This window comes from Puma concolor, chromosome E2 (assembly GCF_028749965.1).
Source record: "Puma concolor isolate L17-30 chromosome E2, mPumCon1.1.hap2, whole genome shotgun sequence".
NCBI lineage: Eukaryota > Metazoa > Chordata > Mammalia > Carnivora > Felidae > Puma > Puma concolor.
In genome coordinates, this window is record NC_141681.1 from 17,644,734 (window position 1) to 17,669,729 (window position 24,996).

The 24,996-nt window shown below is 39.4% G+C and overlaps 1 protein-coding gene across 10 annotated transcripts in view; it reads right to left on the bottom strand.

The window, feature by feature from the left end:
* Nucleotides 1–4,061: 4,061 nt before the first annotated feature.
* The window catches only part of NFAT5 (nuclear factor of activated T cells 5), a 119,829-nt gene continuing 98,894 nt past the window's right edge, over nucleotides 4,062–24,996 (bottom strand). For all 10 annotated transcript variants that reach the window (XM_086689034.1, XM_086689033.1, XM_086689032.1 and 7 more), the window contains 4 exons: nucleotides 17,075–17,220; nucleotides 13,682–16,181; nucleotides 12,788–13,031; nucleotides 4,062–12,144 (listed from right to left, as the gene is read on the bottom strand). In XM_086689034.1, coding sequence (XP_086545160.1) covers nucleotides 12,796–13,031; nucleotides 13,682–16,181; nucleotides 17,075–17,220 — 2,882 coding nt within the window. In that variant the 3' untranslated portion in view covers nucleotides 4,062–12,144; nucleotides 12,788–12,795. The remainder of the gene's footprint in view (nucleotides 12,145–12,787; nucleotides 13,032–13,681; nucleotides 16,182–17,074; nucleotides 17,221–24,996) is intronic.

Consider the following 24,996-nt stretch of genomic DNA (forward strand, 5'->3'; position numbering starts at 1 on the left):
TCCAGGCTTACTGGTTTCAGCGAAGCTAGTGATGGAGGTGAGGCATACAGGCAAAGTGGAATCGATGACTCGGGAAGATGGGATCAGAGCCTGCAATAATAAAGGCCAGGAGCCTCGAACGAGAGCTCTCCCAACAGGGCTGCTTCATACTGAACGGTAATGGAACAACATATTGAGATCATCTCAGGGAACCGAAGGGATATTTAAAGAGACCCAGAAAAGAATGTTACAGAAACCAAGAAAAACCTAGAATTCAGTAAACAAATGCCAAAGGGCAGTATTTATTGTGATTTGCCAGATTTGTTGATTTACCCAGTCAATGGCCCAGGTACTCTTCTAGGCACGGGGAACAGAGCAATGAACAAAACCAAGCACCTCATGGAGTTTGCATTTGAGGGAAGAATGACAGAACAGTCATGTCGGGTGGTGATAAATGCTAGGAAGAAAGAGCAGGGTAAGAGAGAGACAGGATATGGGGAGTTTTGTTTTACACTGGCCGATCAAGAAGGACCTCCCCAGTAAGGCTACATTTGAGCAAAGACCTGATAAAGCGAGAGAGATGTAGATGCCTGAAGGGAGGCACTCCGGGCAGGAGTGACGTCAGAGTGCAAATCCCTGAGGCAGGAACACGCATAACAGGAAAAGAGAGGACTTTAGTGGCTACAGCAGAGCAGGGGAGAGAGGGCTAGGCCAGAGACACAGCTGGGACTGGAGACGGAGCCTCGTAAGTGCTGTAAGAATATAAAGATAGGAAGTCATGAAGAGTTTTGGGCTGAGGTATAGCATAATCTGACTCCTGTTTGGCTGGTAGGTGAGGAGCCAAGCGTAAGGCAATGATGGAAGCATGGAGAATTGTGGCACGTGACAAGCTAGTCAATAAATGCTTTGGACCAGGGTGACAGCAATAGAGGTGTGGAGAAGTGCATGTATTTATTCATTTTTAAAAGAGATTTTAAGTAGTCTCCAAACCCAACATAGGGCTCGAACTCACAACCCCATGATCAAGAGTTGCATGCTCTACCGAGTCACGTGTCTCAAGAAGTGAATGTATTTACAAGGTTGGATACATCCCATTTGCTAAGGTGAGCAAGAATCTGGAAAGCATATTCAGAGAAGAAGCTGGGATCAGGAAGGGTGGAATCAAAATCTGATTTCAGACATTTTATGTTTGAGAGGGATGTCTATTAAGACTGTAATAGAAGGGTGTCTGGGTGGCTTATTTGAGCGGCTGACTCTTGATTTCAGCTCAGGTCACGGTCCCAGGATCATGGGATTGAGCCCCGTGTCTGGCTCTGTGCTGCGCATGGAGCCTGCTTGAGATTCTCTCTCTCTCTGAAATAAATTTTTTATTTATTTATTTTTTTTTTTTTTTATTTTTTTTTTTCAACGTTTATTTATTTTTGGGACAGAGAGAGACAGAGCATGAACGGGGGAGGGGCAGAGAGAGAGGGAGACACAGAATCGGAAACAGGCTCCAGGCTCTGAGCCATCAGCCCAGAGCCTGACGCGGGGCTCGAACTCCCAGACCGCGAGATCGTGACCTGGCTGAAGTCGGACGCTTAACCGACTACGCCACCCAGGTGCCCCTGAAATAAATTTTTTAAAAAGACCTGGTGTTAGGGGAGACATTATGGTAGGAGGTACACATCTGGAAATCTTCAACATACAGATATTATATAAAGCAATGTCACAGATGACATTACCTGGGAAATGAATTACGATAGAGATCTGGTAATTGACTTCTAGTTCTCTCCAGTGTTAAGTCAGGAAGATGACAATGAAAGATAAGTGGCCAGTGGAGCAGGAGAGCTGAGTGTGGGGTCCTGAAAGCTAAGTGAAGAGAGTGTTTCAAATACGGAGTGATCAAGTGTGTCCAATACTAAGCCAAGTAAGCTAGATCTGAGAATTGACCTTTGCATATAGCCATGTGGCGGCCACTGGTGACTTTGACAAGAGATATTTCAGGAGACTGGTTTGATGAAAGCCTGATTGGAATGGGTTCAAGAGAGAATGGAAGAAGAGGAAGTGGAAACTGTGTGTGTGTGTGTGTGTGTGTGTGTAGGGTCGGGGGTGTGTGGTCAAAGAAAGTTATTTGATTTTTTAAGAGATAAGGGACATTAGAGCGCATTTACATGCCAGTAGGAAGGACTCAGAGAGGAAAGGTTTTGATCCTGGAGAAAGAGGACAATTAAAGGAACAGGTCTTTGAAAAAGCCAAAGCTTATGGGATCTAGTACACAAGGGACAGAAGAGCTAAGTAGTGTCAGGACTAGAAATACTAAAACAAGGTACTTACTGTGTACCAGGAACTAAGCAATTTTACATGACTTAATTTAGTTTTTGCAATAGCCCTAAGAGGTTTTGCTTTTGTTTCTACTTTATAAATACGGAGATTCAGAAATGGAGAGGTTAAATGGCATGTGTAGGAACCAGAACTCCACTCAGGTGGGCAAACTCAAGAGCTTATGCTTTTATTTATTTTTATTTTAGAGAGAGAGACAGAGAGAGAGAGACAGAGAGAGAGAGAGAGAGAGAGAGAGAGAGAGAGAGTGAGCACAAGTGGGGGAGAGGGGCAGAGGGAAAGAAAGAATCTTAAGCAGGCTTCACGCTCAGAGTGGAGCCTGATGCGGGGTTCAATCCCACAACCCTGGGATCATGACCTGAGCCAAAAATCAAGAGTCACATGCTCAACCGACTGAGCCACCCAGGTACCCTGAACCCAGGCTTTTAAAAACTATATTCTATTGCCTCCGTAGAAGCAGGGACGATGGCGCCATGCAATAGAGCACAGGGGTAGCAATCAATACCTCTTCTTGAGAACAAGATCATTAAGTGTTGCGGTTGAGAAACTGGAGCTACTTTTATATTTCCAGAGTCCCTGTTGTGTCCTGAGCAGGGATAAATGATGTTCCAATTCTGTTACAGGCCTGATTACATGGCTGCTGAGAATGTGTTTGCTCCTTACAATATGAGAGTAGTACTCTCACCAGCTCGGAGTAAAGCGGGACAACCACCTCCCTTGCTGTGGACACTGTACCTTGAATTATGTAAGCCAGGTTGCAGCCACGTAACAGTCCCATCGTCACATCAGTGTTTTGCCCACAAAGGCACTTTTTTGGACCCAAGTATTTTTGACATTTATACTTAATAAATTTCATTTGGTTATCACTCCTTTCCAGTGCTGTTGAAGTCAATAAATGCCAAAAGACAACAATTTTTTTTTTTTTTTTACAGCAGGTTTCACACCCAGTGGAGTCCAATGAGGGGCTTGAACTCATGACTGTGAAATCAAGATCTAAGCTGAGATCAAGAGTTGGATGCTTAAGACTGAGCCACTGAGGCACCTCCCATAAGACAACTTTTAAATACATATAGAACAATGGTAGCATTGTTAAGAAATATATAGCCTCCTAAAATGACAACTCATGTATGTGTATACATTTGGGTATGTTAAAAATTCAGTCACCTTCACAGAATCAACAGGCAAAGTCTATATGTGATAAGAAGATATAAGCATACTGTTGAAAGCAGGGCTTCTTAAGCTTCAGTTATTTATAGATCAAATTCATGATATCCATGTTCCATCTGTATTAGTATTTAATATTTGTCTTTAATGTCACTTACATTTCCCCACAGTCTAGTAGGTGGATATATGTTTTTCTAACACGCAGACATATATGTCTACTCGTAACATTTTGAATACCACTAGTGATATGTTATATATACATTTTGGTAAACACCAACTGATACATGTGGAAATAACAGACGAAAGAACTAAAAGAGAATGCCTCTGGGTGTGGGACTGAGGCTGAGGGCTGGGGAGATCTGGTTTTCAGCAAAAGCACCTTTATGCTACATGATTTGCTACCACACTAGATGCTACGACACTGCCTGGCAAAACAGGAGGCGCACAGTAATTGCTCCAAATCCAACTATATTTCATGCCTTTTCCTAATGATTTTATAATTTCAGCCATAGGCTCATGCTGCTCAACACTGACATTCACGGATATGAATTCATTCACAAAGTCTGAGGAAAAAACGACAGCTACTCACCGCAAAATGAAAACTTTCAATGTTTTATTTCTGACTGCAGCTGTTTACAGAAATATAGTTGCGAGTATACAAATGTTCCAATAGAAGCAAAATATCTTTTTAATATTTAACAAGTTATCACAGATAGCTAAAAACATAGATGCAAATGAAATTCCCCCAGAGAACAAACTGAAAATATCTGGTGTCAGTGCTCTGAAATCTCAACTATGAAAGCCATATACACAAAAATGTAATCCTTATTTCATTGCAGGACAATGGAAGAAGGCAGTTCAGTGGTTGATCAGTGTGCTCAAGCAAATAAAATTAAATTAAAAAAATTTAATGGCAGAATGGTAGCTAAACCACTTGAGAATGGGTTAATGAAATATGTGCAATATGTTAAATTAAAAGACTAATAAAAGAAGTGAATAGAACTCAGTCAAATTGTCCAAAAAGAGTAGCAACTACTTGGAGCTTATCAATTAGAAGGAAACAAGGCGAGCAGATACATTCATTAGCTCAAAAGAAATTAACTCAATGTCACTGGAATCGGTTTGTAGCTACTAAAGTCATAAACCCTTCAGTGCAGGACAGTTCTTCATTGGACTCATTAGTTTGATTCCAAAGCCACCCTCAAACATCTGAGACGGTGTGTGTGTATGTATATGTGTGTGCGTGTTGTCCTGAGGTTCATTAGGTAAAATAATAAGCAAACTCTATAAACTATTTCACACCAAATTTCTTCTGGGGAAGAAAAAGAACAGGGATAATATGGCTAAACATGGGGCTTCTAGAAGAGACACTACAAGTTGGAGTCAAATAGAACCATGATAGAATTCTTTGGGCACAGGAATACATTATGCAAGCAACTGGGGAAGAGGGGAAAGGGAACAAGAAGGGAGGAATGTACCTAAAGCATCTCCCCACAGTTTGCCTAAGTGTTGCCAGCACCAAGGTTTGTAGAGTAAGCCACTTACACTTCCACTGCTAGTGTTAAGCAAAGACAGCAGTGGTGATTTTTATAAAGTGAATATACAATTATTTTTAATTTGAGTGTGCATTTTTCTTCCATGAGTTAATTAATTGGTGAGTTGTAAACAGTGGAAGGAAGATTACAGCAATTATGGAGGTACTAAATTACACACGAAATTAAAATGAACAAATAAATCTACTTATCTTGTTAGTTTATATTACCATGAGGCATATAATTGGGAAGGGAGAAATGCCCAGATTAATAATGCACTGTCTTGTCCAATATTTATTTTAGTAAATAATGCGGGTCTGAAGCGTAAGTTCCAAGGATAGCTATATCTCTACTGCATCAGTTCTCATACAAACCAAGCTACTTTTAAATAAGTTTTATTGATTTAAAAAAGAAATTAAATAAGGTGCTATGTTGACCTGGCCAGCCATCTTATTTAATACCTCAGATACAAATATAAATACAAGGAATGATGTTCCGAGAGTTGGTCTAGCCAGACCAAAACTGTGGTCTGCTGGTAAAGTAAGAGGCAATGAAAAGAAAGCTTGTGTTATCACTGCCCACAAGGTACCCATTTTATGGATAAACAGGAGACTGTAGCACCCGTCAATTGTTTTAGCTACTTAAATGTCATAACAATTAAAAGAAATATAGAAGATTGCACCTATATATTTAAATCAGTCATTTAATGTAAACTTCTTAGTAAATGGTAGGAAAATGCCAAACTAAGTTAACTGAATTATCAGTAACTAGACTAAGTGTATATGTATACAAAATACACTATATTTCTATAGGCAGTACTAAGAATAACTTATCATTGCCAATAAATGATTACGGATAACCAGGTTAAGCTGAATTTACATAAAGAACAATATATAACTATTTGTATGAGTAGGGGGAAAAACCTTTCTAGATCTTACTGTATACCATTTACACCAGTGGTTTTCACGCGTGAGCATACATCAGAATTACCTGGAGGGCTTGTTAAAACACAGATTGCTAGGCCCCATTCCAAAGTTTCTGATTCAGTATGTCTATGACAGGGCTCCAGAATGTGCATTTCTACCTAGTTCCCAAGTAATACTGATGCTGGCTGGTGGACTGAGGACCATATTTTGAAAACCACTGGTTACACTCTATATGTAAAAAACTATACACTACAATGTTCTCACAGACAAAACACAAAATACTGGAAGAGGGCTGATTTTAATTAAGTCTCAAACATATACATTAGCAAGCTGAATATTAATATTTCTAAAATCGTTTGCTGAAGTGTAATCATTTCTCCACATAGTCAATTACATTTCAAAGTCTTAAGTCGTACGATACAGTCATTTTAGAAAATATTCACAGAACACTTACACCAAGCTGACTATCCAAAATAAAAAGGGATACAAATAGTTAAGATGTATTCATTAAGAAGGAATCATCACTATACAGCATTCTTGACTTCTTTGGAATGATTAAAGTGCATAATATCATTAGGGTATTAAGAATATTGCATAAAAGCCTGCAGTTTTCAGTGCCACTAAGTCAAAGAAATACCCAGGGGGAAAGAAGCTCTATCCCAAAGCTACCGCTGTGATGCCCTCTCTTTCAGCACCACCACTGCAGCCAGGAGCCAGCACAGAGGCAAAATAACAAAACCAGAGGGACAGTCAATCCAACTGTATCTTGTTGAAAGGAATTATTACCTTTGTTCTAGAGGGATTCCAATATAACTTCTTCATTTTCTTTGACACTATTTTTCATAGAGATTACAAAGGTTCTGATAGGCAAGAAGTGCACTACGACAAATTCCATGGCGTTGTCTAGTTAGAAAAATTGACTTTACCAGGTTTTATCTAAATTTTGTGTCAGTGATTTATTTTTATCTAGGTAAGATGAGAGAAGATGTTTTAAATACTTCCTTCCTGAAATTTAACTACAAACATTTGTGTGCATGGAGTCTCACAGACAATAAAATTTTCATTAGCATTCAGATAAGACCTATCATTAGTTGGTCGAGATGAAGTCAAATTTAGATAATTTATATAAAGCCTCAACACTGTAACTCTAATGTTTATTTTATTTTTCAGAGACAGAGTGCGAGCAGGGGAGGGACAGAGAGAGAGAGAGGGAGTCACAGAATCCGAAGCAGGCTTCAGGCTCTGAGCTGTCAGCACAGAGCCCGATGGAGGGCTTGGATCTTATGAACTGTGAGATCATGACCTGAGCCACAGTTGGCGCTTAAGCGACTGGGCCACCCAGGCGCCCCTAATTCTATAATCTATTATTTACCCTCCCCCAAAGGAACAATTCTAGCAATGTATCTCTCTGTTACTCTTATGCCAAAGGGAGAGACTTATGAAGCTGTTTTCTCTGGTGTTAGAAAAATGGAGAAAAGAATGCTAAATGAAATAATTGAAAGATGGGGCCTACTGAAATAATTTATTTGTTTTTGGCAATAGTGAAAAATGAAATTACAAGAAAGGGGCACTATTATGGTAGAAAGGCACTTTTCCATATGCATTTAGTCTAGATATAAAATATTAATTAAAAATTTTTTCTGAGAGAGTGGAGTAAAAATAGAATTTTATTAATGAATGAGGCTAGAATGGCATGAAAATAAATGGGAATTAAAGAATTAGAGTACTGAGGCAATTCACAAATGATACTATAGGAATTACTCTGATATTTACTGCATTGTGAACATTATGTCCACGATTTAGCTCTAGTGACACAAATAAGCGGAGGAGAAAACCTCTTTTTAATATGGATATACCTAACTTAGTAGGGAATGTGCTCTGAGTTTTTTTCCTAATAGAGCTGCTGAACTATACAGTCTTTGTCTTCATGGAGTCCCTCCAAATAAGTAAGGTGTGCAGACAGAACATGGCTGTACAGGTTAGGGATGAAGCCTGTGGTCATAACTTTTTTGTCAAAAAAGTTTTTTGAAACTTTTTGAAACTAAAGCTAACAGACCTCATCAAGTTTTCAATTAATTAGAAAAAAAATTAATAAATCTTAGAACAGAAATTTTCATCAGAATGATGAATAATTCTCAAATTACTCCTAGTGAGTATTTATAAGTCACGTTTGAGACTTTGATTATTAAAGCATTTAATTCTGGTCTTTAATTATTGATCTGTCTAAACAGATTTCACTCTTCTAAAACAAGTGTCCAAAACAGTTTAGATGGCCAAAAAGAATTATTACTTTAGTTCTAGGGGGACTCAGATAGAACTTTTTTCTCATTTGCTTTGACATTATTTTTCCTAGGCAGATTAACTGAGGTTCTGATGGATAAGAAATGCACTATAATGAAATTCTCAACTACAGCATAGACAAAATTACCACAAAAAGAAAGGAAGAAAGGGGGGGGTCCCTCATTAATTCTGCTTTTAATAATAAATAAAGCCCTTTAAAAACCTGTTCCAGAGAGTCTGGCAAAAACTGATTTGCATTGGCTGCTCTAATTACAAAGGTAACATGATAAAGCTCTGAGGCAAATATGATTTCTAGTTGTCTTCTCCCCTGTTGGTGTGGATATATCATGGAATGACAATAAGGAATAACACACACATACACACACACACACACAGAAAGATAAGCTCCAAGCATTAAGGTGATTTGCTAAAAGCAAGAGCAACTGAATATAACAATATAAAGGACTAAAAAAAGGTTCAGAGTTTATTTAGGTCCTTCTGCCATAAATAAATTTAATAAATTGTTGCTTCCAAGGCCTTTGCTGGCTCATGGAGTCTCTCTCATAGATCGCTATTATTTGTAACATTAATCTGGAAATTGTATTATTAGCACACGTATCAACCACTGACCACTGAGCTAACTCTTCAGTAAGAAGACAAATGTCTTTTGTAACCAAATAGTCAGAATGCTGTACTTAACAGTGACCTTTAGGGGTAGGGAACATTTAACGATGTTAAAAAAAATATCCATCATTATTGAATAAGAATGTGGTAGCATAGCACAGCCCTTGTATAAATAACCACAAAATTTATGAAAATAAAATTTGGGTTTTCTGCCTCCATCCAATCAAGCCACTACAGTTCAGGTGTATGTTCTGTTCTAAACTTACATACTATAAAACAGAAAATTGGTCCCTGGTAACTTGGCATTGGCGATCAGCATTTTACGATGATAAGCCTCTTGCGAAACAACAGAACAGAAGTCAGCACACAAGCCAGTCTTCTTGCCACCACTTCATCCACAGAGCAGTGCTAAGAAACATTCTAGTTGAAACTTGGTGAGCAAATAGACTTCCTGAGTCTCCTGTGTAATCTCTTAGAAAAAAAGTCAGAAAACTCAGAAATAAACTTACAGTATTTTATTTCTACTTATTTTTATACCTGCTGGGTAAGCTCTTTATACCTCTTTATACCTCTGCAGTTAGAGTTTTACATGTTAAAACTGAAGCACTGGATTGTGTGGCTGGTCCTTCTCATAACCTGAACTATACTGGGTAATTTTCCCTGATGCGGTGGGGAGAGATGATCTATTGAGGAAAATGCTTTTGGTTCAGAGAATCTATAAAGTCGCTCTGGATATTACAAGATGGGGAAAACGTTATTAAAATTACAAACATGGTTTGTGGTTTTTTTTAGTGTTATTATAAATAAAAGGCATAGAATACAGAAAGCCAATTAATAACAATAACAACAATAAAATATTAAATATATAGTGAGCAAAGACTGAATGGCTCATTCTCATGAAACACCATCTGACACAATTGCCTGATGGGTTTCCTTACTCTAACATTTTGCTGAGTGAAAGATCCAGCAAACACACAGTAAGCTGCCTTTAGCCCACTAATAACATCAAGGAACTGCCTGATGGAATGGCCACAGATGAACAGGTCATTTGTTTCAAAAGATACTTAAATACTCAATAAAGACATAACAAACCCCCCCTCACTGTTATCAGACGCCACGTTGTGGTAGAACATCAGACAAACTCACAAATTTACCACAAAAATGTGTGGCAAAAAAAGAATAGTTTATATATATGTATATATATAAATTTCTATATTTATGCCAATGTACTCACTCAGTACAAATAGCAAAATAGTATACCATTTCCTAAATACAAAATATAGCTTTCCAAAAAAATGAAACACACATTAGATATAAACCATCCAAAACTTGAACGATTGAAAACTGTATTCAAAAGTAAATGACCCAGAGTAGGTCTCTTTCTGAAAAGTTCCCTTCATATCGGCAAGAAGCCTGTACTACTGAAAACGTAATTCAATGCCTCTCAATCAGAGAGAGAAAGAAAGAAAGGGTCAGGGTGGAGGGAAGAATATATAAGAACAAAGAGAAAAAACAAATTAGGAGAAGAGCACATTCAAAGAACTAAGGAGGACCACAAAAAGGGGGAAAAAAATCTGGCTGTATAAACAAAACCAACACCACAATTCCACAAAGTTCAACTAAATGTATAGGATAGAAAACAAATTAAAAAAAAAAAAAACACAACAGAAAAGTAGCCTTCAACAAATAATTAACAGGCTATTTTTTTTGTACACTTAATAAAAATAAATGAAACAGACATGAATACCAAAACATCTTATCTACATATAGAAGCCACACACAATTTGGCCTTAAACTGTATAAACAGCTTTCTACATGCCAAAAGGAAAACGAGACGTAAGCACGTGCCCAAACGACAGGTTGTCGTGAGAAGCAGGCATCCCGTGGGTGGCAAGAACACCCAAAACTGTGTAACTAATGCTACAACTGCAACTGCAAATTCTGGAGTGTGTAATTTTGCTCTCTAGAGACGTAACACAAGTTAATTCTTCATTTTAAGTCAATGATATGACCCTGTAAAGCCTAAGGCTTGTGGGAACCATCAGATAAGTGACCACTTCAAACTGTAAAGCACTGAGGTGACAAGTGAATTACACTCACTGCAGTTTAGGGAGAAGTGATGTTTCAAGAAATTTTAGTTTGCTTTTTTTTTTTTTTTTTTTTAATTAAAATGTACACTGTTTCCTATTAGAGGGAAAAATTTGAAGACTTCAGGACAGCACCGTTCATGGGGAAAAAAATGCATTGTTTCTTGTTTCTCAGGAATCAGCTCCCCTCACTCCTAAAAGAGTGGCCCCCCACCCTGCCTGTGCTGCAGGAGTTGCTGGGTTACCCCAGACCAAAGCGGCCTTTCCCTTTAAGTTGCTACAGGGTCACAAAGCTCGTAGTATATTACTAATTGTCTAAAATAAAGTGAAGAAGAGGGGGAGAATAATAAAAATGAACATAAAAAGGGAACACCGGTCCAAGACGGGGATAAGAAGAAAACAGACTGAAGTTGCTCTGTCAGTTTTAACTGCTATAGGAGGATATCAGAACACAATTTACCAAGTATTAACCCCTTCATTTTTTTGATAGAGCAAGATAATTATTCTTCTCTGCACAGGTATGGCTAAAACCCTTAACAGAAACACAGAGAATGAACAACTCTCTGGAAAATAAAATCAATAGCATTTCAGCTGTTCCTAGATTGTGTGTTGTCTGCCTTTGTAATAAAGAGGCCTCTTATCTGTGTAGAGCTCTTACTACAGTTAACTTGTCAGAATGTTACCCCCTCAGTTTCTCCATAAAAACTGAAAAAAGATTCCTTCATTTTGGCCAATAGCTGTGCTTTTTATATTGGAAAACCACAGCCTTACTTTTAGTTACTATTTGAACTTTCCTTTTCAAAAGCCATTACTTGACTAAAACAATGCAGGTAAGAAAATATGAATGAAGAACAAAAGTAAACATGACAATAAGAACTATTTTCTAATAGCAATAATAACTGAGCAGTCCAGCTTTTGAATTTGTACTATACTTTCAAAGAAATAGCGCCTAGGAAAATAGCAACAATTAATTCTGTCAGCTGGAAACTCAAATAGATTCTCAGTCATCACTGTTATTAGGAATATAAAATATTAAGATGTTAACAACGGTGGCTAATCACTGCAACAGGCAGCACAGGTGTGCTTTTTTGCAGTAAGAGTAAAATCTATCCATTTACTCAATCACAGTTTTTCATACTTTGTTTTGTTTTTAAAGTAACAGTTCAAAAATCCTCATGGAATCACATGATCTCAGGACATCTTGGAATCAGAATTTTCTTCATGGAATTTCTAAAAAAGAAGAAGAAGTTGAATATAACTCACTAAGGAGGGAACAAAATTATAAATTTCCTGTTACCCTGAAAGATTCCAAAGTATATTACAATACTATAAATGATACTGCATCATATTTATACTTCCACACACTTTCCTGACTCAGTATTTATTTCTTGAGGAAGGGAGAAATAAGACTTAATTATATTCAATCAATAGTACATTGATCAGGTGTTCTGTCATTCCGTGGTGAAGAAACTTAGAACCAAAAGGATTGCCTAGCATCAATACTATGACCACAAGCTATCATCCAGAATAATTTATTCAGATTTAAAAAGTATCATCTTACATTTTATTTTGAGAGAGAGAGAGAGAGAGAGAGAGGCAGAGAGAGAGAGAGGGGAGGGAATCTCAAGCAGGTCCCACTCTGTCAGCACAGAGCCTGATGTAGGGCTCGATCTCACAAGCCCATGAGATCATGACCCGAGCTAAAATCAAGAGATGGACCACCCAAGTGTCCCTAAAAATACCATCTTGTGAGAAAGCCGTATTTCAAAAGAGTAGGGTCTAAAAAGTGTTATTACTTAAACCTAAATCTGATAAGAATAATAAAATTTATTGATGCTTTTCAATAAAAAAGAAACCAAAATGCAATACTTACTTATCCAGTTAAAAGGTGCCAGTCAAGTTGTTCCCTTGGTTTTGCAATGAAACAAGCAAATCAATCTTTTCAATGTTCTGGTTGGTGTTTATAGAGGACGTTAGTGAAGAACTCTCTGGCATTTGCTGAGAAAGAAGTGTTGTCACAGGTGGCTGGCCCTCATTCTGTGGTTGGCCTGGCTGACTTATGGCCATCAACTGATCTGGCAATGTAGCTGGTCCAGAAGTTAAAAGCTGACTACAGTCTGCAGAAATATTTAAAATAGAGAAGCTACTTGATTAGTTACTTTCTGTTAAGGTTCATAAGAAGATATTTATTAGTTGTTGGGGGAAATTCACTATTGTGTTTACTCAATATAGAACTAGAAGTGAGGCAACTGATAGCCCTCCAAAACGGTTTTTACCGAACAGTACTGGAATTCATCCCAGGTTTACTCAAAGCAGTATAAAAATACAACTTTGCTTAGCTAGCATCATAAGTAAGTCCTACATGCTTTCCTTGGTATGTAAACATTAACGATGGGTTAACCTCCTTGGAAACTACTTACTTTAATTGGCAGAGATATTTTCTGTCATTCTTACTTCATTTTCCTTTCAAGTTTACAGCTTAAAATGGTAAACACATTCATTTATATTCATTACCATATTTAGTCCTCCCAATATCCTTTTCAAGTATATAATTATTACCACCATTTAGATGTGGAAATTGAAGCTTCTGCAGGTCAAATAACTTCTCTAAGATCTCACAGTATGTAAGTGGTATGGCTGGGATTGAACTCAGTTCTAACTACAATCTGTGTTCTTAAAACCACTGTGTTTTGCTTCCTTTTAATAAGAGTAAGAATTTGACCATCTCAGCCACTAACATTTAAGAAATAAAATTAGAGTTTCTTACTATTTTGAATGCCAAATAAGAACATTCCTGAAGTCTGTTGAGATGAGCCAGGAGAATTCTGTAGTTGGTTCATTGTGCCTCCAGTAGTGTTGTGAAATAAAGTAGCCTGTGGTTGAGGTGAAGATGTGGCTCCTTGGATTCCAGGCATGTTGTTCTGAGGGGAATAAAGAGGAGACTGCTGCATGTCTTGTTGGTTCATACTGGTCTGCAAAGCAGACATGGATGCTGGAGAGAGGAACAGTGTTACTTGCTGCTCTTGAGAACTGGGTGACCCTTGGACTAACTGAATCTGAGGAGAGCTATGGAACAAGGAAGTCTGTGGCGACTCAGACTGGGTAGGACCTGGGTTCTGAAGAGAGGAAACTGTAGGCTGGTTCTGAAATTGCATGGGCTGCTGCTCTTGGTTCATGGGGGCCATATTATTTTGTTGGTGAAAGATGGACTGATTCTGTTGCTCCTGGTTAGCCAGCGCGTTTGGACTTGGGTTGAATATCATGTTTGGCGGTGGCTGCTTCTGAGATGCCATTGTAGCCATGGTGTTCTGATTACTGAATAAAATGCTCTGCTGTTGTTGCTGCTGCTGCTGCTGCTGCTGCTGCTGTTGCTGCTGCTGCTGTTCCTGGGATGGAGAGTTACTCTGGATAGCAACCATTGAGTGCTGTGACTGGAAAATTGTTCCTTGTTGGTTTTGAGGCATTGGATTTGGAGGAAGGGAGCCCAGGGACACCTGAGGCTGAAATATACCTTGCTGGGAGGGTTGGGCCTGTTCCTGGGAAAGCATAGGGGTCTGGATGTGTGATATTGGAGCCTGCTGTTGAAAAGCAGCTTGCTGCTCAGTGTTAGATGTGGACTGAAGCGGAGAAATTGAGTTCTGAGCTGCAAAAAATGAAATCTGTTCTTCTTGGGCTACGGTGTTACTTTGGAGATTATTCATTGGACTCTGGGAAAGAAATATGTTGGCTGACTGCTGGTCTTGAGGAACAGAAGAGCCCTGTAGCACAGCCATGGTACTTTGCGAGTGAAACATCGGAGGCTGCATTTGTTCCGAGGACGTTGTAGAAGTCTGACTGTGAACAATAGGACTTGGGCTATGAAAAATAGAACCTTGAGTTTCCTGGGAAAGGTTCTGAGCATCAGCAATAGGATTTTGGGGATGAAAAAGTGGAGCCTGTGAATGAGAAGACTGCTGCAAAAAATTCCCAGATTGGAGGGACATCATCTCATTACTTTGTTGGAATAAACCATTACCTTGTTGCTGAGTACCATTATTCTGAACACCCATCATACTTTTCGTAGATGAGAAAAGGTTTACTTGAGGTTGACTGTCCCCACTATGTTGCATTTGGACCATGGTCTGAAAGACACTGTTCTGAATCTGCTTGGCTTGTGCTCCAGTCTCTTCTCCATCTCCTGAACTTGATGTCTGAAACATGGTAGTGCCAGGGGTGGCAACCTGCTGCGTGGTGGTTGTAGTAGTTTCATTTCCAGAAACTGCAGGGGGAGAAGAGAACAATTCGCACTGCATTTGCATGTCTTCGTTGGTAGATAATGCGCTCATCATGTGAGAGGTCTGCTGGTAAACTGGAGATTGCTGAAGGTTTCCATTTGCTGAAGCCGGTGAAGGAAATAACTCCGACTGAATCTGGGCAGCTGCCTGACAGATACTCTGTTGCATCTCCATCACCATTGCAGCCGATGATTCCATCACTTGCTGCTGCTGTTGTTGCTGTTGCTGATTGGATAATGTGTTTTCGCTCTGTGGGTGAACACTTTCGGCTCTTCCAGCTATTAAATTATCTGGTCTAGTATGGACTGTTGGCTCTGTTGAGGAGAACATTCCAGGGCTTACGCTGTTTTGAATTTGACTGACTTGTTGAAAAATGTCTGCGCTAAGCTGTTCTTGAACATTCTCATTACCATCTGGAGCAGAAAACAAAACTGAAGATAACTGTTGTTGTGCCTCTAAAACTTGCTGGACCAAGTCAACATTTCCACTGCTGCCACTAGCAGTACTGCCTGTAAAACTTCCGGCTTGCAAATGCTGAATCGTATTCTGTAGCTGACTCACACTGTTTGGGGATGGGAAAATATTTGATGACATCTGCTGCTGTAAAGTCTGTGCTTGTTCTTGTAGTGGTGACTGCTGCTGTTGCTGGGATGACTCAGTCAGGTGTGACAAATTAACCACTGTGCCATCAGATTGTAATACTTCTCTGGACTGAGTGTCTCTTGTCTGAAATGGTGTAGCCGGCTGCAGTAGTGCATCACTGTTGGGCAGCTGACTAGAAGCAGAAACTGCTGGAAAGGTACCAGGCTGTGAAATGTCCTGTGTCTGGATAGTTGTCAGGGTGTCTGGGTTGTAGGTCTTGGGCTGAATCTGCTGCTGCTTTTCATTTTCAGAAGGTAAGTGGGAAGATGATGATGATGAAAAAGACCCATTTCCTGCTATGTTAGAGATATTTTCTAATGTTTGTTGAGTTGATCCAACTGTCTTTGTAGTCTAAAAAATAAAAATCCCCAAATAATATGTGTATATAAACATTAAATTAACTCATATGACACTTCAAAAATTATTATTCTAAAAACACACATATATGCAGGACCAATTTCTACTCTACATTATTCTGTTGGAAAACAGGTGCAAGATTGATTCTCAGGGATACCATGACATCTGACTGTCATCAGGATATCTTTTTTTCTTAAGTTTATTTATTTATTTTGAGAGAGAGCGAGTACGTGAGCAGAGGAGGGCCAGAGAGAGAATCCTGCTGTCAGTGCAGAGCCTGATGCATGACTCGAACCCATGAACTATGAGATCATGACCTGAAACAAAATCAAGAGGGGTGCTCAACCAACTGAGCCACTCAGGTGCCCCTCTTTTTAACAAATGTTGTAAGTGAAGACAGCCAAACAAAAAACTAGAATAATCAGTTATTGATATGCTTAGGACAGGAAGAACACATTAATAGTAAATTTTAAAGTATCTCCATTTTGTGGATCATTGGTAGAATTATAGGGGGGAAAGTTATAAGTGAGAAAGGGAAAGAGAGTTATAGAAAAAGACTGGGGGGAAAAAGGAAATAAAAAACATCTCCAATTCTGAAAATACTAAACCTATACTGTCATCAATGCCTTACATCCCACAGGTACAGCTAACATTAATTCCTTCCTTACCAAAATATATATTAGAAGTCACTTTGCAGACTATTTTATTGGTTGGTAAAAGTATTCACTCTGAAAAGCAAAACTCATTAACTGCAACCAAAGAGAAACACATGTGAAAGAAACAGGAAAAGTAAAAAGCATAAACATGGGGAAAGGTAATCAAACTATTAAAAATATAGCAATTTTTATAACAGATTAAGATGTAGAGCACTTATCAATGCAGCTTACCTTAAAAATAGGGGAAGATCTTTTTTCTGTTACTTCCATTGGAGTAACATCTTCACTCTTAATCATACTGCTTGATATGAGTGGAGTGATCAGAGCACTGGGAAGAATATTTACCTTATCTAAGTTACAACCAGTAGTTTTCATTGCTGTACACACACACAAAAAAAGAAAGAAAGGTTTAAAATCATCAACTATTTCATTCTATAATATGTTGACTTAGTCATGATTTAAATGTCTTTTTTTTTTTTAAGGGAGAGAGAGAAAGTGTGTGAGCAGGGGAGAGGGGAACGGGGTGGGGAGGAGAGAGATGGAGAGAGAAAGAGAGAGAGAGAGAGAAAATGAATCTTTAAAAAAAAAATTTTTTTTTAGTGTTTATTTCTGAGAGAGAGACAGAGCGTGAGCGGGGAGGGGCAGAGAGAGAAGGAGACACATAATATGAAGCAGGCTCCAGGCTCCGAGCTGTCAGCCCAGAGCCCGATGCAGGGCTCAAACTCCCGAACTGTGAGATCATGATCTGAGCCAAAGTCAGACACTCAACTGACTGAGCCACCCAGGCACCCAGAGAGAATGAATTTTAAACAGGCTTCACACTCAGCACCCATCACAGGGCTTGATCCCAAAACCCTGTGATCATGACCTGAGCTGAAATCAAGAGTCGGAAGCTCAAGTGACTGAGCCACCTGGGCGCCCCTAAATGTCTGTTTTTTGATGCTATGCTGGTAGCATGAAATATAAAACTGGTGTATCAAAATGTGTCCTCCCTTTTTTTTTTTTTAATTTTTTTTTTCAACGTTTATTTATTTTTGGGACAGAGAGAGACAGAGCATGAACGGGGGAGGGGCAGAGAGAGAGGGAGACACAGAATCGGAAACAGGCTCCAGGCTCTGAGCCATCAGCCCAGAGCCTGACGCGGGGCTCGAACTCACGGACCGCGAGATCGTGACCTGGCTGAAGTCGGACGCTCAACCGACTGCGCCTTTTTTAAAGCAGTCCTCCCTTTTTTAAAGCAGTAGTGGCTTGAGGCCTCCTGATATGAGCCAGGTTAGATAACAACAAGCTGAAGCAGTTCAGTTATCGAGCTATATGCCTCAGGGCCCTTTCGAGGTACTATGAATTGCACTAATCAACACAGCCACAGTAAGTTGTAGGATACAGCTTAGAAATCTCCAGGTAAAAGCTACTCAATCACAACTCTCCTCTTAGCATATGGCTACCCAGCAGCATAAAATCAAAACTTCGTAAGGGCCACAGGATTGTTGGAACATTTCTCTCAACAAAACTCAAGTGTCTCATTAGCATACACCACCAAGTAACCAGACAGACTTTGCTTTTCTATATTAATGTCTTAGAAAATGTGTATTTGCTAAGTTCTTTTAGACAGGACTTAATTTTTTTTCTTTTCAGAAATTTAAGAATTATTGTAGGTTTACCAATTAAATCTCCAAAGCAAAACCAGCAAGTATTTTCTACTTCCCTCTCCTTCATTCTGCAGGAATAGTTACAGATTTACACTACGGAGACATAATATATAGCAGATAAGGTAGGTTTTACCATTTTGGCATATCTACTTTTCCTCCTTGATTCCTTTTCTTTCTTTTTTTATCTCAAGTCTGCACTACTGGCATTTAGTGGAGCCTACTGATGCCACAAATGATAGTCCTCTGAACTGAACATCTAGCCAAATTCTGAATCTAAGTGTTTACCACTACTTTGAAACCCTGTGGAGACACATACAAATTCCCCAGAAGGCATAGCTGTTAAACTCCTTAGTTTGATACTGAGAAGAAATACCAGCTACAAAGAGGATTTTAAAGTGGCATATGGTATATGAACAGGATGGCTATCTTTGTAAATATTTTGATTTACAAATATCTGAAATTTTCTTGTCTTACTTCAGCTGGTCTCACAGTTAATTGGCTAGAAACAACTCCTGTGGAAATAGATTATATTGAGGGAGGGGAAAGTGCTCATTTAATTTTTGATATTCTACATTTTATTACTCTGAGAAATGGATCATTTACTCATGAATTCTCAGGCCTATTTTCACCTAGATTCCAACAATACCAATACAATTCAATTCAATTCATAATCCAATTTTGACTGAGACAAAACTAAAGATCATGCACAAGGCAGGCATTTAAAAGTATTCTAGGCCCATCTCGGGGCGCCTGGGTGGCTCAGTCGGGTAAGCGTTGGACTCCGGCTCAAGTCGTGATCTCGCAGTCCGTGAGTTTGAGACCCGTGTCGGGCTCTGTGCTGATAGCTCAGAGCCTGGAGCCTGTTTCAGATTCTGTGTCTCCCTCTCTCTGACCCTCCCCCATTCATGCTCTGTCTCCCTCTGTCTCAAAAATAAATAAAGGTTAAAAAAAAAAAAAAAAAGTATTCTAGGCCCATCTCAAAGGACAGTTTGAAAGACCACTGATAATGTCCTAAGTTGATCCTATAATGTTCAACTATCCTTTTTTTTTTTTTTTTTGATGTTTATTTACTTTTGAGAGAGAGAGAAAGAGAGTGAGGAAGGGGCAGAGAAAGAGGGGTATGAGGATCTGAAGCAGGCTCCATGCTGACAGCAAAGAGCCTGATGCGGGGCTCAAACCTGCGAACCAAGAGATCATGACCTGAGCTGAAGTCGGACGCTTAACCGAATGAGTCACCCAGACGCCCCTTCAACTGCTATATCTTTTTAGTTCTAGTAGAATATGAGTGTCATGAAGGCAGATTTTGTTGTTGTTGCGTGGTACATAGTAGGTAACCAATAAACATTTGCTGAATTAATGAAGCAATGAATAATCTTACTTTACTTTTGTCATAGTTTAGTTTGTTGTGGACTGTTTGGTTAATGATACGGTGTAATGTTGCATATTTTCATTATAATATTTCTGGCCTAAAAAGTTTAACATCTAAAGACAAATTTATATTACAATTCAATTAGAAACTATATAAAAATTCACTGACAAGTAAATGCATCACCTACAGTTAAATCGATCTGTACATGATTTTTGCCCAAAATTATTTAGAGAGTAATTCTTTTTTAAAAAATGTTATTTTGAGACACACACACACACACACATACATACAAGTGAGGGAAGGAAGAGAGTGAGGAAGTGGGGGGGGGGGGGAGAGAGAGAGAGAGAGAGAGAGAGAGAAAGAGAGAGAGAGAGAGAATCCCAAGCAGGCTCTGTGCTGAGCGTGGAGCCTGACTCAGGGCTTGATCTCACAACCCTGATATCATGACCTGAGTCAAAATCAAGAGTTGGATGCTTAACCAACTGAGCTACCCAGGAACCTCTGGAGAATAATTCTTATTATCAGAGTTTTCCCCCCCTTTTGGAAAGTGAGAATGGGTGGAATAAGTTGAGCAAGAGTCTTTAACTCCTCTAAGGAGACTACTGATAGGCAGGTCTATTGGTATAGACAAACAAGAAAAGGACAATTTGTCTAATGTCCACCCAAAGATACAAATCTTTCTATAGCCACAGGCACGAAGTCTTTCTATGGCCAGTAACCATTTAGTTTTCTGACACTTATTCTGGTCTGCTTGTTGTTTTAGCTATGTATGAACTATAGCTAGAATCTTGCTGGTGCTACTCACAAGAATGGAAGGTGCTTCCCTGAGCTCCCTGGTGTAGGTGGTGAGGGATGCTGGATCTGCATAAAGGGAAAGAGTTCTCCTGGTATGCTCTCTGGTCTCCTGATACTAATGGGCTTCCCATTCTATCCCTGCTGGTGCTGTTGGAGATAGGGAAGCACTTATGTGGGCTACTTCTGCCACTGGTTGGAAGGTCAAAAACTTCAAGGTCAGGGTGGGTTCCCGGCCATTGGGTGAAAGTTTGGGACACCCTGGATCTGTTTCACTTTCTGCCATTGGACTGCCTTCTATTACTGGGTGGAAGATTAGGAGACACTTGGCCTGGGTCTTCCTCTGCTGTTGGGGGAAGGACAGGGAGACACAGGACCTGCCGATACCACCAATACAGGCAGCACAGGGCCTGTGTGCTATGGCCTGGTATGGGGTAGGGGATGGGTTGGCTCCCTGGGTTCTGTTGTTCCCTCTTCTGCAGACCGACAGACCTGCTTCAGCTGGCTTATGTGAAGCCTGTGTTTTGGCCCTCCTCGGTTCTACTGTCTGGATATCTGGCCTACTGCTACTTGGCAGGTGTGGGGCATGGAGTGGGTTGACCATCTCAAGTTCTGCTGTTGCTACCACAAATGTGGGTGGGGGGGTAAGATGGTCCCCTAATTTTGCTAGTGGGTCAGCTGCTGCCACTAGGTATGAGTCATCCTACTAAGCCTCTACTAGGCTTGGCCTTTCCTGGTCTTTCAGAGCAGGCTATTCATACTTATTTGTTGATTTATTCTGTCTGTACCTGTTGCCAGTTTTGAGTCACAGACTTCTCTGGTGCCCAATTCAGATAAATGGTAGATATAAAGAAAACCCAGAAAACTCACTTAGGGTCAGTCTCCAAGTTCTGAGGTCCCTAGCCTGTCCACTTTCTTCTTTCTATTTTCAAAGTGTTTTTATGACTGTTCAATTATCTCCAACATAATTTGGTAGATTTAGAAGGGAGGAACAGGGAAAAGTGAGTCTATACTATCTATCGGATCCCAGAACCTGTAACTATATCTTAATGGACCAGTGAACAATATTAAATGGGTTGAGAGATGTCACTCTACCTTTCTTTCCTACATTCTCATTATGTATTTATAATCCGTTACAAAGTTTCAGGCACTGTTCTGGGTTCCAATGATGATTAAGATGGATAAAGCCCAGGGCGCCTGGGTGGTTCAGTCAGTTAAGTGTCCCCCTCTTGATCTTGGCTCAGGTCATGATCTTGCAGTTAATGAACTGAGCCCCATGCTGGCCTCTGGGCTAATAGCATGGGGCCTGCCTGAGATTCTCCCTCTTTCCCTCTCATTCTGCCCCTTGTCCACTTGCATGCTCGGTTTCTCTCTCTCTCAAAAAAATAAACTAAAAAAAAAAAAAAAAAAAGATGGATAAAGTCCTACTGCCTAGAAATTATATTTTAGTGAAAAAGGAAAAAAACATCAAACATGTCAAGTCTTTGTATTGCCTAAGGGTTAGGGGAGAACTCTTAAGCCAATTCAGAAAATCCATAAGAGAAGATAAACACATTTCATCATCCAAACATCAATTTGAATTTGTGAAGAATATGAGTATTGATAGTTTATGCCAAACAACTTTTTAAAAAAATGTTTTAATGTTTATGAATTTTTTGAGGGAGAGAGAGAGAGAGTGTGAGCAGGGGAGGGGCAGAGAGAGAGGGAGACAAAGAATCCGAAGTATGCTCCAGGCTCTGAGACTGACGCAGGGCTCAAACTCATGAGATCATGGCCTGAGCCGAAGTCAGACACTTAACAGACTGAGCCATCCAGGGGCCCCTATGCCAAACAACTTTTAAACAGTCTTCTCTTCTATCCCTGCAGACAGTTGTTGAAACTCAGAACAATCTTTACTAAAAGTTTGTTGTCAGCAAGCAGCCTTTAGATCAAGTACAAATATGTTAGATTAAAACATAAATTAAGATTTAGAGGGGAAGAAATAATAGTTTTGGGGGAAATCTAAGTTGCAAGCTATGTCAGTTACTAGCTGTGTGACCTTGAGCAAATTACTTAACTTCTCTAAGCCTTGGTTTTATTCATCTGTAAAATGAGATTGAGATATGTCTCCTCCAAGCTTCAAAACCTTTCCATAGTTAAAACCAGTTAGAGAAAAGTATATGTTCTCAACGATTTTTCACACTCATCCAATTAACCACTGCTTACAGAGCTGAAACCATGAGGGAATGCACATCAATACAAGTTGATCCTCGAACAATGTGGGGGTTGAGGTACTGACACTGCCACACAGTTGAAAATCTGCACAGAACTTTTGACTGTCTCAAAACTTTGTATCAAAACTAATACATAATTAGTTTTGACTGTATCAAAACTAATGATAGCCTACAGTTGACCAGAAGTCTAACCCATAAAATAAACAGTTGATTAACATATTTTGTATGTTATATGTATTACATACTATATTTTTACAATAAAGTAAGCTAGAGAAAAGAAAGTGCTATTAAGAAAATCATAAGGAAAACAGATATACCATATCTACTGAAAAAATCTCCATAAGTGTACCTGTGCAGTTCAAACCTGTGTTATTTGAGGCTCAACTATACTTTATCCCTGAATCCTAATCCTGCAGTAAAAGTCTTTGAGCGATCTATCTAGAGAATCTCCTCACATCTACCTGTACCTATAGATACAGAAAACTTTCTGGAAATATGCCCAAGAAACTGTTAACAGTAGTTTATGCTATATACTTTGTCTTACTTAATTTGTATTGTTTTTGTGTAAAGGATATAGACACAGTGCACTTATCTTCTTTACTCTCCACCCACTCTCGCCTGAGCCCTCTCCAAGGAATTAGAAATTTCCTTTAGAGCAAAAGCTTTCAAAAACTATCATATTTAGGTTATCAAGTTCTAAATCTTGTTTTTTATTTTTTTTAAGTTTATTTATTTATGTTTTGAAAGAGAGAGAGAGAGAGAGAACAGGTGAGTGAGCAGGGAAGGGGCAGACAGACAGGGAGAGACAGAATCCCAAGCAGGCTCTGCACTGTCAGCACAGAGGCTCACATGGGACTTGAACCCAAGAACTGCAAGATAATGACCTGAGCCAAAATCAAGTCAGACATCTAATCGATTTAGCCACCCAGGCGCCCCAAGTTCTATATCTTATTGTAATTGATGTCTATTTAAGTCACTTGGAAGATTCCTGCCAGCACACAAGTTTAAAAGTCATTTATAATGCTCAGTCTTCATTAAATGATACCTAATTGAATCTCTCAGATGGCACTGTGGTATTATACTAAAGCTCTGATTTCAAGCAATCATAAAAATAAGACATATGTCAAAAAAAAAATCCTGGTTCTGAAAGCTACTATTTTTAAAATTGATCACGAATCTCCAAATAATGATATTCTATTTAAAATGACACGTGAAAAAATTAAATTGATAAGTTTAGCATTCAATTTAATATTCTATCTTCAAAAAATTTTTACCATGATTTCACTTGTAACTGTCAAAATAAGGGCTGAATTGTGAAAAATTAATAGCATGTATCTGTGTGTTTGTTTCTAATCCTTTTTATTATTATTATTTTTTTTTCTCAACGTTTTTATTTATTTTTGGGACAGAGAGAGACAGAGCATGAACGGGGGAGGCGCAGAGAGAGAGGGAGACACAGAATCGGAAACAGGCTCCAGGCTCCGAGCCATCAGCCCACAGAGCCTGACGCGGGGCTCGAACTCACGGACCGCGAGATCGTGACCTGGCTGAAGTCGGACGCTTAACCGACTGCGCCACCCAGGCGCCCCTCTAATCCTTTTTAAAAAAATGTTTATTTATTTTTGAGAGAGAGAGAGTGAGAGGGGGAGGTGCAGAGAGATAGAGGGATAGAGGATCAGAAGCCGGCTCTGTGTTGACAGCAGGCAGCCCGATGTAAGGCTCGTACTCACAAATCGTGAGGTCATGACCTGAGCTGAAGCCGGATGCTCAACCGACTGAGCCACTCAGGTGCTCCTGTGGTCTGTTTTTTGCCAACTTTGCCATCCATGCAGGGCTTGATCCCACGAACTGTGAGATCATGACCTGAGCCGAGGTCAAGAGTTGGTTGCTTAACGGACTGAGCTACCCAGGCACCCCTCCTTTGTTAATACTAGCGAAGTGACCTTGGGCAAATTATTTAATTTCTCTGGAACCTTGGTTTACTCCTCTGTGAAATGAAAATAATAAATTACCTACCTCAGAGAGTTTGGAAATAGTGTCAATAAAGAGAATGGCATTTTGCTGAGTACTTAATATACGTTCAATAAATGTTAGCTATTGTTAGCCATTATACAGTTTTGTAAATCTTGT